Source organism: Castor canadensis, chromosome 8 (genome assembly GCF_047511655.1).
Source record: "Castor canadensis chromosome 8, mCasCan1.hap1v2, whole genome shotgun sequence".
NCBI classification, from domain to species: Eukaryota; Metazoa; Chordata; class Mammalia; order Rodentia; family Castoridae; genus Castor; species Castor canadensis.
Genome location: NC_133393.1, coordinates 153,493,710 through 153,510,318, shown reverse-complemented (window position 1 = coordinate 153,510,318; position 16,609 = coordinate 153,493,710). Strand labels below are relative to the sequence as shown.

The 16,609-nt window shown below is 52.6% G+C and overlaps 1 protein-coding gene across 4 annotated transcripts in view; it reads left to right on the top strand.

Annotated features, from left to right (window-relative positions):
• Shisal1 (shisa like 1) overlaps positions 1–15,984 on the top strand; it is a 69,013-nt gene extending 53,029 nt beyond the window's left edge. For all 4 annotated transcript variants that reach the window (XM_074084664.1, XM_074084666.1, XM_074084667.1 and 1 more), the window contains exon 5: positions 10,810–15,984. In XM_074084664.1, coding sequence (XP_073940765.1) covers position 10,810 — 1 coding nt within the window. In that variant the 3' untranslated portion in view covers positions 10,811–15,984. The remainder of the gene's footprint in view (positions 1–10,809) is intronic.
• The last annotated feature ends 625 nt before the right edge of the window (positions 15,985–16,609 follow it).

Below are 16,609 nucleotides of genomic sequence, written 5' to 3'. Positions count from 1 at the left end.
GGGTGTAGCTGGCACCAAACGGCCTCGTCATCCCTCCCCATCTGTCTGCCGTTGCTTTGGCTGGGACTTCAGCCAGCTTCCTTCTGGGGGAAAGAGAACGATTTCACGTTAATCTTGCAAACAACGTGGTGCCCTGCAGAGCCCAGGATCATTCTAACGGCTTCATGGGGATGCCTGTCCGTCCCTCCTAGAAACCCAGGGAGCAGCCGACCCAGATGGGCTGGGGGAGGCTGCCGCAGGACACAGTCCATACATCCAATCTCAGCACTGAAGTTCTCTCTGCTTGCTGCATGGGGAAACTGAGGCGCTGGACTGTCACGTGACATGTCCAAGGTCAAACCCTCCTGCCTGGCCTCTCCTGCACCATGACCAGCGTCCATCTCTAGCTTTCTAGGTCATGCATTGAGGCAAAATAAAAGTTCCCCAGGGTGTCTACCACCCCCTTTTTGAAATTCTCTTCCTCCCCGCTTTAAAGCCATGTATTTATTGAGTACTTTCTGTGAGCAAGGCGTTTTTATATGCATTGTCTCATGTAATCCTCCCCAAATCCACACTGAGCAGAATAGCCAACCAAGGCAAGTGGAGAAAGGTGACTTTCCGCTAAGGAGGAGGGTGAAGACTGCCACACACCAAGGTCCTGTGGGAGTCAACAACTGCTGTGTAACAAACCATCCCAGGCCTAGCAGCTTCCAACAGCAAACCTTTGTTCCTCTCCTCTGGGAGGTGGGGACCTGGGAGTGGCTTAGCAGAGTCTTCTGGCTCAGGATCTTTGGTCAAGCTGCAGCCTGGGCATTGGTGGATAGTGGTGGCCTCAAAGCTCAGCTGGAGAAGACCCCTCCCCTCAGGCGCTCTCTCCCTGGCTGTCCCCAGCCCAAGACAGCGGCTGCTCAGCACATGGAGTCTCTCCATGGGGCAGCTCACCACATGGCAGCCACCTTCTCCCAAAAGAGGTCCGAGAGAGGAGAGGAGAGGAAGATGAAGGGAACAAGGAACCCAGTCAAGCTGACCCAATCTTGGAAGTGAAGCCCCATTCTGTCACTTCTGTCTAGTCCTTAAAAGTCAGGTCCAAGTTCAGCGGCAAAGACCATCTCAGTGTTCCCATTGGCTCAAACACGGGCCCCAGAACCATGCCCTGCTGGTCCTGATTGGCCCCTGTGGATCCCTCTCCTGTCCCTGGGCCAGTCACCGCATGGGGGTGGGACACAGCAGTGGGCTCATCCAATCAGGGCCAGCTGTGAAGCTGGGGCCCTGGTCTGGTGGTGGAGTTTAGACTGGAGGTGAATGGGGTCTGTCAGTAGCACTGTCCCCTTCCACCCCGGAAGCTCAGGCTCCCTCTGCAGAGTGGGGAAGTCCGACCTGCCTCAGCTGGAGTGCGATGAGGGTGTCTGTGCAGATATCTGTAAAACCCACTTTGTAAACAACTGGTGTTTATTTTTACCAGATGGTAGCAGTGTGCCCTGACCCTGTGGCATCATGGGAGATAGAGGCCTCACGAAGCAGTGGCTCCCACCAGCTCCGTCATGGAGCCACGCCACAGTGGGTGGCTTGAGGAACATGTCCCCTTGTACCCTGAAGAGCTGCATTGCTAGAGGACTTTGTCCTTCCAACATCACAGTGTAGTCTCACAAACTAAGAAGCTGCAGTGTTAATAGGCCATGTGATCACGTGGGGCCACCACTGAATCCACAGTATGGCATTGGCCAAGACACCACTCCGTGGTGCATCCTGTCTGGAATACACAGCTCATATGACTTCGTGATATGAAACTTCCCACTGCCTCTGGCACTGCTTTCCTGACTTCCAGCCCCTGAATGGAATTGGACAGTGTAGGCTCTGCAAGGCCTGCCTCTTCTACACCATGTTTTAGCTAAAAGATTCATCAGCATCTTGTGTGTGTCGAGGTTTTGTCCTTGTTTGTGACCGTGTAGTAGTCCATTGCATGGATGTGCCACTGTGTGTTTATCCAATTGCCTGGAGAGGTTGTTTCTACTTGGGGGCCATCAGAAGTAGCGCTGCTCTGAACATTCTTGCCCAAGTCCTTTGGTGAAGTTATGGACACTTTTCTCTTGGGTGTTGCATTAGTGTCTGTGGCTGCTGCAACACATTGCTACAACTCCTTGACTGAAAACAGCACGAATGTGCCCCTGGCCATCTAAGGGGTGGCAGTCTGAACTGAGTCTTGTAACAGCAAGCGTCAGGGTGCCAGAGACTGGCAGTCCTTAGCCAGTCACCCCCCCACAGCAACCTCTCCCGTCTCTGCTTTGGCTGTCACGTCCTTCTGTCCAACACTCCTGCCTCGCTCTTTAAGACCCTGGTGACCGCATCAACCTGGCCACAATCCCAGGTCTCTCCTCCAGCTTCATCCCAGGGCAAGTGTCTTCCTCCAGTCACAGCTCCTGGGGATGAGGACAGGGACCTCCTGAGGGTCTGTGATGGCACCCCAATAGGTAGATCCCTAAGGTAGGGAGGCAGACGTCTGCCCTGCTTTCGGGTCTCCTGCCAGCCAGTTTCCAAAGTGGAGCCACCAGCCGTGGTGCCCTGCTCCCCAGTGGTGTAGACAGTCTCTAGCCCTGGCTGCTTGAGTGCGTGCACAGGCTGTCATAGTTCTCTGTCACATTTCCTGATACCTTTCCATCAGTGTGGCATTCCACAAAGGTTGCCTTCTGAGAGCTACCCACTGAGCGACCCACCTCTGCAACGTCAGCTGCTGCCACCTCCCCTCTGCTGCTCCCAGCACCCCCGCTGCCTGCTCCTTGTACAAGTGCTTAACAGGGACCCAGAAAGCACGCCCAGGCTGGGTGCCCCCAGCACACAGTCAGCCTAAATGGACGTGAGCTGCATCCGTGCTGTCCAACACAGGCATCTGCCGCTCACCTGCCATTAGTCATGTCGTGCCACCCCGCTGATCTGCCTTTGTTGGCAGGAGCTGGCTTATCACAGGCTCAGCAGCAGCTTCTGAGTCTGGAAGCTTTCATTATTATTCAAATCACCAGGTGCTCAGTCTTGTCTTCTCAATTAGGCTGCAGACAGCCCACCCGGCCTGCCAGCTGCATGCTCCAGCACCCAGCCACTGCCCCCCCCACCCCGCCGCTCCGCACCCCACCGCTCCCCGCACCCCTCACACCAGGCCCACCTGGTTCCCTGCCTGCCAGGCCACAGCCTAGACTCCTGTCCCACCACTGACTAGAAATGTGGCCCTGGCAAGTGGCTCTGCCTCCAGCCATGGCCTACAGGGACAGCGCTTGGCCCAGTGCTGGCTCAGCAACCCAAACTATTGCCTGTGCTAAATTAGAAAAGATCCCCAGCATGGCTCCCCAGAGCCCTGGGGTCAAGTTCAAGAGCCTGCACCTGGCAGAGAAGGTGGTGATGGCCATGGACTTTCCAGACTCACCCTGGCCAGGAGCAACTTGGGTCACCCACAGCCAGACCCACTGTGATTCCCAATGACCTGGCTAGGTCACCCCTCTTCAGCTTGACATCGGCTCCCCAAGAACCAGGCCAGGACCTGAGGACCTCAGACAGTCACAGCTGCCACAGCAAGAACTGGCTGCTCCTGTCTTGGGTCCTGGGGTGGCCCCCCGACCCCAGCTCAGAGCCCTCGAGGGCAGGACCCACCGTGACTCAGGTCTGTGACCTGGCACCCAACCTGGCATAGGATGCCAGCAGACAGACTGGAAGGCCCCAAGGTGGGTGTCAACATTGACACACAGTAAGGGAGCAGTGGGGGCGCAGGATGGATGCTGTCACCCCCTTTCCTCAGGAGGGCTGGAGGCGAGGCTCAAACAGTACAGCACCTGCCTAGCAAGCACAAGGCCCTGAATTCAAACCCAGTACCATCTCCTCCAAAGACTCAGAGTTTGCATGTGACCTCTGCACACCTCTCTGAATACTTTGTCATCTCCAAAAGACAAGCTCAGGGTCTCCGAGGTCCGTGAGTCGGGGGCTGTGTCCCCAGCAGAGCAGGGCGGAGTCCCCTCTGTCATGTCCACACCCACTTTTGGGATTCTGATATCCTCCTTTGGGCTGATTTGATGGATATAAAGTGAGATCTCACTGTCTTATGAATTTTGTTATTATTCAGGGGATAGACTGTATTTTTTATAACAGCTGTAGGTTTGCAGAAAAATTGAGTGGAAAAGTACAGAAGTTTCCTGCGTGTCCCCACCACCCTCTCTACATAGGGTTCCTGCAGTGGTGACATCTTGCCTCTCTGTGGCTCATTTTGGTTTGTTGGTTTTGCGGCACTGGGGTTTGAACTTAGAGCCTCATGCTTGCTAGGCAAGTGCGCTTGCTGCTTGAGCCACTCCACCAGCTCTTTTGTGTCATGGTTTGGGGTTTTTTTTTTGAGACAGGGTCTCATGAACTATTTGCCAGGCTGGCTTTGAACTGCAATCGCTGTCTCGTGAGTAGCTGGGATTATAGGCATGAGCCACTAGTGCGAGCCTCTGGCGCCTGCTGTGTGGCTCAATTGTAACAGCAGATGGAAGTGAGATGGACACTGATACAATGTTACTAGCTGGAGGCTGTGGTTTCCGTCCTGTTGATGAATGAATGCTTATTCCCTGGTCTCGTGCAGCCAGCATTTCTTTAGGGACTTGTTCCCCATTTAGGTCACGCTTGACAGGCCAAGGACCTGGACAGGAGACAGGCTGCTGGGCGTACCACGGGCTGTGTGAGCTAAGACAGGGTGCTGAGTTCTCTGTGCCTGTTTCCTTCTTTAAAAGCGGGACTGACCACATCTGTACCTTGCATGCCCTCGGGAGGACTGGACCAGCTAATCTCTGTTGGGAGCATGGATTGTGTCAGGCACAGAGTCGTGCTCAGTGAGAACTTTTGAAAACCCTGACTCCAAGCTACATTACATGGGTGTGGGACATGCTCCCCATCCTCAGCCCCCAGGCTCTCAAGACTTGGGTAGCCTGAACAGCACGATACCAGAAAAGCCCTGCCTGTGGGATGGATGTGCTGGTGGGGGAGGCAGAGTCCAAAATTGAAAGGGTCAGGGAGATGGGAATGACGGGAAAAAGCCCATGCCAAGACCTGAGGCTGCTGAGCAGTGAGCCCTGCACACATGTCCAGGGTGGCCATCCAAGCAAAGGGGCCACTGGTGCAAAGGTCCTGAGGTAGGAGCACTCAGGGATGCTGAAGGAACAGGAGGAGGCCTGGATCTACTTTGACAATAGAGCTAGTGAGATTGGTCAATGGGTTGGACCTAGGTGAGAAAGGAAGGAGTCAGGGTGGCTCCAAGACTTGTCCAGAGCTGCTGGCAGGATGGAGCTGCCATGCACCGTGAAGGCAGGACAGAGTGGGGAGTGGGATGGGAAGGGGAGGCTTTGAGGGTAGTTCAGGAGTTTGGTTTTGGATGCGATCTGAATGAGGTGTCAGTTAAGCATCCAAGGGGGGTATCCAGGAGGTGGCTGGAGATTCTGGGAGGAGGTGCCATTAGTGCCACAAGCATCAGTGTCGATACCCTGGAGAGGAGAGCAGGGAATGCTCTTGGGAGCGTCAGGACAGTGACCTGGGGCAGCCCCAGCTGGCCCACCCTCTGGCCTCTGCTTTGCATCACCCTGTGGGAGCCTTTGTTTCTGAACCCAGGTCCTGGGCTTCACATCCGTAGATGGCAGCTGTGTCCCCCACCACTGGGATGAGTGAGCTTGTGCCTTGCCGAGGCAAAGGTGTGCACATCTGCGCCATGGCCTCCATCAATTTGCCTGTCATGAAATTACCCTCCACAAAGCAGGAGCCCAGCCCGGTGTGCACATGGGATGCTCCACCCTGCTGGTCCCGGTGCACATGGGGTGGGAAGGCTTGTGGACGCTTCCCGTGTCTGTGCTCCGCAGAACTCTTCGTTATGGCTTTAATTCGCCTCTCCCTTATTTTAGGTTTTGGGTTTGCCATTTGACAGTTTCTCCCTTCTTGGCAACTGGTTTGTTGAGATTCTGCCTTCCTGGATCCTTTGCGCAATTTCTATTTTCTTGGAAACCCATCCCTATCGTTGGGGTTTTCCGATGCAATTGGGGAAGAGTTGAGCAGGTCATCTCCTTTCGTTCTTCTCTCTCTTTGCTTATTTTGACTCTGTGTCAGCATCAGCATGGCCCCGGAGATTCAGCAGGACAAAACCAATGAGAAGCCCTGGTTTATGGAGTCTGCAGACAATCAAAGGCACGCATGCAGACCACAGGGCTGTGGGTGGTGACTGTGCCAAGGAGAGGAACGTTTGAGCATAGCCAGGGAGGGTCTCACTGAGAAGGTGACCTGAAGGAAGTAAGCAGTGGGAGAAGAGGCAGAGGCAGGCTGTAGAAATCAGTATTAACCTGGCTTCTCTCCAGCAGTAGAACCGATAGGATTCATACTTACAGAGAAAGATACATTGAGAGCGGACATGGTGGCTCATCTATAATCCCAGCTGCTCAGGAAGTACAGGTAGAAAGGTCATGGTCTAAGACAAGCCTGGGCAAAAGCTCGAGAAGCTATGTGCAAACAAACTCAAGGCAAAAGGACTGGGAGTGTGGGTCAGGTGATGGAGTGTTTGCCTAGTGAGTGTGAGGACCTGAGTTCAATCCCCAGTGCCACAGGAAAGAAAGTTACAGCATGAGGAAGTGCCTCACACAATTATGGGGCTGAGACGTCCCAGGATGTACTGGGAGACCCAGGAGAGCTCGTGGCTGCCATTCAAGTCCAGGGCAGCAGAAAGGAGGGACACTGGAGGTGTAAGTTCCAGCCCCAGTTGGGGTCTGAAAGGCAGAGATGACCAGAGTCCCAGTTCACCCTGTAGAGAGAAGTGAATTCCCACTCCTCGGATTGTTCAGGCCTCTGCCAGGTGGGACACCTGTCATCCAGGTGTCAGTCTCCTCCACGATGCCCCACAGACACCCCCCACAGTTTCCCCCAGTGTCTGGGGTTCTGGGCCCAGGATGGCATAGAGTACCAGGAGCAAGAGGGTGCAGAGGAATGCCATAAGAGGCGGGAACAGCTCTTCAGCCTCCATTCTGAGTGACAGACTCAGGTCTTCGCGGGACCCCAGCTGCTGGGGTGAGAATTTAAGGAAGGATTTGCCCAGTGGAGAGCTGCTGCGAGGCTCCCTTGGGTTTGGGTCACGGGAGGAGCAACCACAGTGCAGGAGAGCAGGTTTGTGGCACATTCTGAAGTAGGGAGACCGGGATTTGTTAATTGGTTGGTTGGATGGTGGTGTGAAAGGGGGACCAGTGGTGACTCCAGGGCTCTGCAGGAGTGAATGGCAGGAAGGAGTGCTTCTTAGTGGGGTCAGGACAGCTAGAGGCATGGTGTCTCGGGGGAAGACGGGAGTTTTAGCTGAGGGCCGGTTAAGTGTGAGATGTGCATGAAACATCTGGGTTCTGTGACACAGGCAGCTTGGCTAAAGGCACAGAGTTCAGGTGAGCACAGCAGGCTGGAGGAGCACGGACGCAGTCTCCAAACTCGCAGGAGGGGCCCAGATCCTGGCAGGGAGTTGGGAGAGAGCAAAGATGGCCCCAAGAGGAGGCTTGGAAGGGGAGGAGTGAGCAGCAGAGGGCCTGGGCAGGGGCAGCTAGAGAAGCAGAGAACCAGGACAGAGGGCTGGTGTGTGACACTGAGGCAAGTGGCAGGAGAGCTGAGAGCCAACTCTGGAGTCAGCACTGTGGAGGTCTCCAGTGACCTTGACACGGGCAAATTGTATACAGTTACATGGAGCAAAACTCAGGGGCAGTGGAGACTGGAGCCTCCAGAAAGTCCCCTGCTCGTCGCCCCATCTGTGACTTGGGCTTTGTAAGATTCTCCTACAGTTAGCATAGCCTGTTGTTTTTCAAAGAACCTGTAGTCGGACTTCCTTTTGGGGGTTGGGGGGAAGCGGTGGTGGGGGGTTGTTTAACTCCACTTCAGTTTTAATCTATCTGTTGCTTTCCTGTGTCTTCCTTGGGTTTATTTTTGTCTTTTCTAATTTTTTGAGTTGGGTGATTAATTCTTTTGTTTTGTTTTGTTTTTGCAGTATTAGGATTTGAACTCAGGGCCTACACCTTGAGCCACTCCATCAGCCCTTTTTTGTGATAGTTTTTTTCATGGTAGGGCTCAGGAACTATTTGCTCAGGCTGGCTTCGACCCTTAACCTTCCTGATCTCTGCCTCTGGCACTCTGCAGAGTGGTTAATTCTTCTTTACTAAGATCATTATTTAAGGCCATGAGTTTTCCTCTGAGGATTGCCTTGGACTGCATCATACAGATTCTGAAATGTTATTTTTATTTTTTAAGATTTGTTCTGAACTTTTAAATTTTTGTTCCCTACAATTTCTTTTTAATTTTTGCAGCACTGAGTTGAACCCCAAGCCTGGTGCTTGCTAGCCAAGGCAAATGCTCTACCACTTGGGCCCCACTCCTAGCCCTTTTCTAGACATTGTGTGATTTGTGTTTTCCACTGTTTGACTTAGGGGTTATTTTAAAGCATTTAAAAACGCCTTGGTGTGAAGTTTACTTTGTTTTGTGGCTTTGTTATTAATATTTTCAAATTCTGTTATATTGTAGTCAGAGGACATGCTGGTCCCTACTTTTGAAATTTAGGTGTGGTAGCAACTCGTGTGTGTGTGTGTGTGTGTGTGTGTGTGTGTGTGTGTGTGTGTGTGTGTGTTTTCAAGAACACGTGTACACACCTACAGTCATTAATCAGACTTGAACTTCTCCATCCTGATTTTTGTTTTTGCCACTTTTCGTCTGTAATGGACTGAGAGCAGTGAAGTGGAATGCCCTGAAACTCCCGTGCTCTGTCTTCTTTCTCCCTAAATTCCCAGCAGCCCTTCTCTATGAACACAGGAGCTCTGCTCTCCGGTCCCTGGCACCCATCACCCTGCTGCTGTGCCCCACACAGGGCCCTCTCTTTCTCCATCAGCATTTCTTCATTTGTCTGCTATTCAAATCACGACCCCTGGGTTCTCTTGGTTTGCATTTGTATGCTCGATTTCTGCCCATCGTTTCTTTTCAAATGCAATAAAACCCACCTGACACAAAATCTGTCAATTAACCCTTAAGCCAAGAGCTCAGCAGCACAGGCAGGCACCTCTCTGCGTCACTCTGCCTTGGTGAGTCCTGCTTGCGATCAAGTCTGCGTGTGACCTCTTTTTTAGCTCATTAACACTTCCTGATACGCAGCTACATTTGGTTCTTTCTCTCATCGGAGCTTATGAAATATGCTCTGCCTTTAGAGCTGGTGTGGGGGTTGTCAATTTCCACCATCTGGTCTCCATGTTCCTTGTGTTATCTTTTGTGCGTGTGTGTCTTCTGATCATTTGGAAAGCTGTGCTTTTGATCCCATGGTTACCGTCATAATTAAAGTGTCATGTGATACCCTTGATCCTTTGTTTCTTGACACAATGCTTATTTTCTCTGTACTATGAACTATGTCAAAATTCAAAATTTTTCTGCTTTCCCTCCCATCCTCTCTTCCACCAAATTATTTTAGTTTGACTCTTTTTTTTCTATTTTCCTTCATACCACTAATTTGACTTCAACTTCTAAATAATTATTTAGACCCCAGCTATAAGTGAATAAGACATTTATTTATACTGCCTCCTCTTCACCTCCTACGTGTTGATATTTATATCAGTCCTCTGCGTCCTTTTTCATTCTTTTCTGTAATAGTCACAATTCTTAGATTTGTTTCCAACACGGTCCTAGAGTTAAATAGTTCTATGCTTGTGGCCGGAGCTCCTGCCAGGGAAACCCGCTTTCCCCCATGCTTTGCCTAAGTGTGTCCTCTAAGAATTTATTTAAGAAAGACTCTTGGGAATATTTTTCAAAAATACAATTCAACAGGGTTTTCTGTTGACTTTACATTTGAGAGACAGTTCACCTGGGCTTTAAATTCTTGCTTTATTTATTCATTCACTCAACAAACATTTGTTAAGCCCCTACTGAGTGCCAGTTACGATGCTAGGCCCTGACAATGTAGCAATAAGCAAAACAATGCCACTTTGCCCTCTGGTAGCCCAACAGACTTCCACTTAGGCCTCACTGGGCGTGCTGGGTCATGTGACCACCCTTGTGCAAAGGAGTCTGGCAAATGCTCTTATAATGGGGGATACATGGTGGCTGCACAGATGGAATATTCCTCATTGTCCTGTCTGCAATTTGACTCTGCCAATCAAAGCTGTAAGTGTCCCTGCAAGCCGGTTTCAAGTTCCTAACCCTACCCAAAGGTCTTCTGACCCATCCTCCTTCGAGAGAGCCATGGGTTCCTCCCCATGGGTTCTGTTATTCTTGTGAAAGGCAATACTGTTGCAGTATTTTAGTTTGTTAAAGCAAGGGCAGCCATATAATTTATCGTCCAAATGAAAATACTTCTGGAGGTTAAAGGGGAACAATAATAAAGGTTGTGTCAAACAGCAGGTGTTAACTGAGACTGTGCCACGTTCAGATACGTAATTGAGCTGGGTACAGAACACCGTCGAGTTTTCTAAGTCAACCTGCTGTCTTAGAAACCGAAAGTGATCTTTATTTCCGCACCCTCTGTTCTAACAGTGAGCCTTTGATTCTGTCAGATTTCCTAGAGGGTTGTCTGTACTTCTTTGTGGTTTTGGTTCTTCTGGTCCAGTCCTGACTCTGGACTTCAGTCTCATTGCTTGGGCCAGGAACTGTACAGACCATAGTGACAGCAGCCCTTCTCGTCTTGTTCCCGGTCCTAGGTCACATGCTTCACAATATCCAAAAGGATATTGTGCTCAGAGAACACCTGGCTTCCCCTGGCTCCGGGCGCTAGAGAAATGTCCCCAGCGAGTCCCATGGAGAGACACTGTGTGATACTGTGTTTCCTTCTGCTTTCCCCAGAAAACCCTTTTGCCGTGCCTCAGGATGGGGGAGGTGAGAGCCGAAGCACCCAGCTCAGCCTCCAAGAACGACTTCGACAGAGACAGCAGGGAGAGCCGGGGCAGCTGCGGCGGTGGCAGAAGAGGAAATGCCACCTGTGCCCAGAGCCCCCCTCCGAGGACTTCTAAGATTAGGAGCAAACTCAGGGGTGACGCCGGGGTGCAGGGGAGGGGCTCTGAGACACCCATCCTCAAGCAATAGTTCTCTTTGGAGCTGGTGGCTTCTGAGAGGTGACGCTGTGTGGACTCAGATGACCGACACAAAGCTGCACTGGCTGATTCCAGCCAGAAGGATGTGAGTCCGTGAGTCCTACCCGTGGTCCCTGCCTCCGCCCCTCCATAGTGGCCCCTCAGGCCTGTCTGTCAGGATATTGAGTGTGAGCCTGTGTGTGCGCGCCTGTGTGATTCAGGGTATCCTTTTTGTTTGTTTGTTCGTTTGGTTAGTTTTTTGGGGGTCCCCCTACATGCAGGCTTTTTGATAGACATGGGTCCCCCATGTGACTAGGGAGTCTTGCTCATGTCCTGGTCAGGGGCTCAAGCCTCTTGCTGCCATCAGCAGCTGTGACCAGTGGAGTCAGCTGGACACAGGGTTCAGCCTCACCGTGTCTCGGGGCTGTGGGGATTGACAACACCAGGCAGGGCTGGCTCATACATGATTTTTTCCCTGACGACAGTAATGCTAAAGGACAAATCCTGGCAGACCCCAGGCAGCCTTCTGGTTAGCTGTTCTCGTGCACACTCTGTTGGGGTGCCCAGGGTGTGGTAGACCCCTGAAGAAGCAGCTCCGAGAAGGGTAGAGGTGCCCGGGCTCCTCAGTTTGACCTCAGGGCTGCAAGAACCCAAACTCCAGGCTGCAATTCCCTGGACGTGGTGGGCTTTGCAGCCCAAGGCCCCCAGCACAGTCTCTATCACACATTCATGATGCCCTCCGCACAGCAGCTGCCACTCTCGTTCTCCACCATCACTGTCGGGAGCCTAGTTCACTTTAGCACATCCTGGTTAAGCACCTGCTTTGGGCGAGGACCCGTGCCAGCTAGTCATGGGGACAACAGTGAGTTGAGCCTCAGCTCTGTCCCAGGAGCTCTCTGTCTGAGGAGCGAAACAGTCACAGAGCTCTTTGACAGACAGGATGGTGAGGCCAATGGCAATCAAGTACAGAAGGTTCTAGAAACCCATTCCCTTCAAGGTGGGACTTCCACGTATACCTGGATCCAGTGGTATCTGCCCTCAGAGCTCACCACCGCCACCACCACTGATACCTGTCCCCCTCCCCCAGAGCACTCACGAGGGATGTCCCCTTAGAAGTGGCTCCACAAGTCCCCAAAGGCCACTGCCGGTGCAGACATGCTCCTCCCACCAGTGTTAGCAATACCAAATCGCCCCTGCTCTCAGCTCGGGGTCCTGCTCAATAAACATGAGTCCCTTCTGCCACTGCACCCTCAGTTAATCAGCCCAGGTCTCACACGGGCTGGCCGTCCGCCCACCAGACACCATGGGGAGATGCCAGGTCCCTACTCTCCAGCTGGGGAGGGAAGACAGAGAACAGACAAGTCCTAAGGAAGGAAGACCAGCAGGCTAGGCAACTCCTTATGAAGGTCATGTGATGCTTGGGTGGCCTGAGGTATTTAAGCCCAGAATCCAAATGATAATCAAGACCAGAGTGGGCATTAAAGACGAGAGAAGACCCTGCCAGGCAGCCAGTGCAACCCCTGGGCAGCTACAGGCTTAGTGGTTTCAAAGAACCAAACAAAGCCAGTGTGCCTGGGACCAATCCAGAAGGAGGGCAGAGATGAGGTAGGAGCCAGGCTATGCCTCACCATGATTAGCGGTAACACTACACAAACATGACACCCTGCCGTTAAGAAAGCAGAAAGAACTCTCTAGAACATAGTGTTTTCCACCCTCCTCCCCAACCCCTCCCCCCGGCCCTTCCTCCTCTCAACAGGCCCATAAAATAGGGATGCCCCATTTTGTGGGCCTGGAAACTGATGCACAGCTGGATGGAGGCCACTGTCACAGGCCCCCAGCCTGGGTCTCTGGGCCCAGTTTGTTTTCTCCAGACCATGCTGCCAGGGTCTGGCACATAGCTTGTTGGAGATCTTGATTGGGGCAGACATGGCGTCCTTTCCGCTCAATGCTGAGTCACTCCGAATGTGTCCAGAGCTGTGTCCTTGTGGAGCAGGCATGGTCCTGGAGCATGCTCGGCGAGCTGGATCACCCATGCCTGCAACTCTGTATAGAGCCCGGGGGGAGGGGACACAAGCCCCAGTCCCGACATCAGCTCCGCCTCCAACAGCAGTGTCACCACAGGCAAGCCCTTGCTGCCTCAGTTTCCCGGTCAGTGAGAGGAAGGAGTGAGTCCAGGTGTTAGAGGAGCTTCTGGCTTCCTGTGTGGTTCTGGGTGATGCTCACACAGAGGTACTTCCGCTGCCAAGAAGGGGCTGGTGGCCTGGCTCCCTCCCCAGATGCTAGAGTCAAGAGGTCAGAGGCCATGGTTACACAGAGAGGAAGGGGTGACTCACCTGATTTGCAACCCTTGATACTGACCACCTCATAGGAGGGTGTTCCTTAAAATCCCTTTGGGGTTTATGGACCTGAGGACTGCTGGTCTGCGGCCTTCTTGGCTTCATCTGGGCTTGGGACTGGAACATTCTGTGGTGAGCAGGAGGTTCCCATCTCAGAAGCTCAGCAGAGATCACTGCTTAGAGAAGCCAGCACAGGCAGCCGAGGGGCTCATTGCCCGCAGCTCTGCTCCTTCTCAATCCTGGCCAGTCACCTGACTTCTCTGAACCTCCTTTTCTCAGCTGTCAAGTGGGGGGTGCGGGCAGGGGTCTCAACACCCGCTCTCTTGCAGAGTTGTTCAGGTGTGGGGACAGCATGCACATAGTGTGAGCACCCTATTGGGCACAGCAGGCGCGTGCAGTCCCATCCCTCTGCAGATCGAGGCTCCTCAGAACACTGCAGACCCCACGTCACCATAATAGCTATCTGTCCCCATCCCAACATGGCTGCAGCTGGTGGACGTGCCCCTGAGGATAAGATGTGGCTACCCCACATCTATAAGTTCTAGAATAGACTTACAGAGTTGTCGTGTTTTAGTGACTCCTAAGCCTGATTTTCCAAGCTGCCTACTTTTACTCAACTGTGAGCTTCTGGCTATCACTACGTAATTTGTAATAATAATAATAATAATAATTAATAATAATATAAAACAGGAGAGAAAGAGGACAGTGTCAGTGCGACCTGCAGAATCTGTCTTAGTGCCAGTTTGTGTAACTGCCCGTGTTCGTACGGACTTTTTCCCACTGGGAACCGTGTGTTATTAATGAGCAGTTTTATGCTTCCCCTCTCGTCTGTGTGTGATTGCTGTGTGTTTCAGAATCCCCATTCAGAACCTGTGGCTGGTGGTACCCCTGACTTGTGGCCCTCGCCAAGAAGCCACCTGTTCACCAGGATGTGGGCGCCACCAGTTGCCAGGCCAACACCCGACAGTGACCATTACCAGTGTGCAACAGGCCTTAATTGAAAACACGCACACATGCACACACACCTGCACGTGCTCACACACATCCACATCCACACGCACACGCGTGCAATTCTGCAAGGTGGATCTGGTCCCTGGTGTCTCCAATTCTTTAGAAAACTTCAGGCAGGCAGCTCTTGTCCCTAGGGTGGGAGCTGCTTCCCCTGTCTGCAGAAAAAGTCCTTCAGATAAGTTCAGGCCCAGGCAGGAAAGGAAGACCTGGGGGTGTCGGGGAAAATAAGGCCAAGAGTGGTGGCAAAGGTCATCTATGGTCCAGAGACAGCTCCTGCTCACAGCCGGTCAAAGCTCTCTCCTGGTCATTTCAAACAACAGGACCATGGTGTGGTCATGCCCTGTGCAGACAGACTGCCACTCAGGTCCTGTCCACACCATGTGGGCATCTGAGCCCCGTGTGGTCCCCTCCAGCACACTGTCCCCTCCCAGGCATCTCTCTGCTCAGGCCCCATTCCCAGGGTCTGTGGAAGGTTGCGCTATATAAGGAGACAAGGTCCCCAGAGTGGCTTTTTTTTTTTTTATTGGCTTCCACCAACAGGAAGAGCCTTTAAAAATGAATTTAAGATTCCCAGCCATGCAAGATCAACAGAACAGCCTGTGTGAGGTACTGGGGCGTTTTTTATCAACATTCTTGCAGATGTGGCAGGCGACTTTGTCAGCACAGGGAGCCATCCCTGTAGACCCCTCTTTTGCTATGAAAACCTGGAGGTGGAAAAGACTTCAGGTCTTGGTCACATGGCTCACCTGGCAAGCAGGGGTCAGCCTGGTCCCTGCAGACCCTCTGAAGGTGAGAGGGATGAGTGGATAGCATCATGGGGCTGGCATTGTGCCCTGTGACCTCCAGAAAACAAACTTGCTCACCCACTGTGTGTCAGACTGAATGTGGCCACACGAGGGGTAGGTGCCAGAGCCTCCAGAACCGGGACTCCTGTGGAACTGCCCTCGATCCCTTCCCCAAACCTGCCGAACCTCCTTGCGGTTGGTGCCAGCCCAGAGCTTGGCATCAAAAGTTGCAGTTGCACAGCCACCGTGGACATCCAGTGTGGCCACAACCAGAACCCAACTAGTGCACTGCTCTTAGAACCGTGCCCCAGTTTCCCATGCCCGGTCTCTCCTTCTTTCTCCCCATTTTCTATTGTCAGAGCTTGTGGGATACGCCACCAACACCCAAGCAGCGAGTGCCTATGGATGTGCAATAACCCCATGGGGGCTAAAAGAGTGAGAGGCCCAGTCACCCCAAAAGGCAGGAAACCTCCCCGCAAAGGTCACATGTCCTCCCAGGGTCAGCCGGACAAGGGCGCACAGGTACATGTGGTTGGACAAGAGTGAGTTGTGTCCCAGAAACTCTGGCCTCCTGTGAGCAGGCACAGGGTCACTCTGCGAGCTGACAACTGGGAAAACCACAAAAAAAAAAAAAGAACAGTAATATTCCTAATAAAAATAATAATCCAATGTAACAATAATGCGTTTTACACTGACCGCTGTTGCACTGCGTTTGTCTTTATACACAGTAGTTTTTATAACAATGTCCTGAGGTTTTAATAAAGGAGTGTTATGTCAAGTGTTCCCTGAATTAAAGTTGGCTTTACTGTTTCCAAATGTGCTCTTGGGAATTGTGTGCCTGTGGAATTCGTCACCTTCTGCTGGAGAGGTGGACAGGGCCGTTCTGCAGCCTTGGGGGGCCAGCGCCAAGTGCAGAAAGACCAGGTGGGTACCACCTCCAAGGGGAGAGAGAGGTCAGAGGGAGGCACAGCACTGGAATCGGGCTCTGGCGTGAGGTGGACGGAGCAAACAGAACGTGGGTGGGTTAGGGTCAGCAGCCCCTGCCCCATGGCAGCTCCCTCTTGTTAACTCGCCGATCCACGTAGCCCTGGCTGGTGTGGCACACAGCCAGGTTGGGAGTGAATGTGCCCCAAAAGCTCATAAATTGGAAACTTTACCCCCAATTCCTATGTTCGTGGCATTTGGAGGTGATTAAGTGAGGTCATCGGGGTGGCCTCACACTGCCACTAGCAGCTTTCTAAAAAGAGGTGACACCCTTGCTCTGCCAGGTGAGGTGATAGGGCAGGAAGCCCTCCCCAGGTGTCAGATATCAGCACCATGCCCTTGGCCTTCCCAGCTTCCAGAAGCCAGAGCTAAATAAACATCTGCTCTCCAGGCTGTGCTTTTCAGCTACAGCAAAAACCCCGGGCTAAGTCAAGTTCCTCCTTTGTAAGGAGCTGCT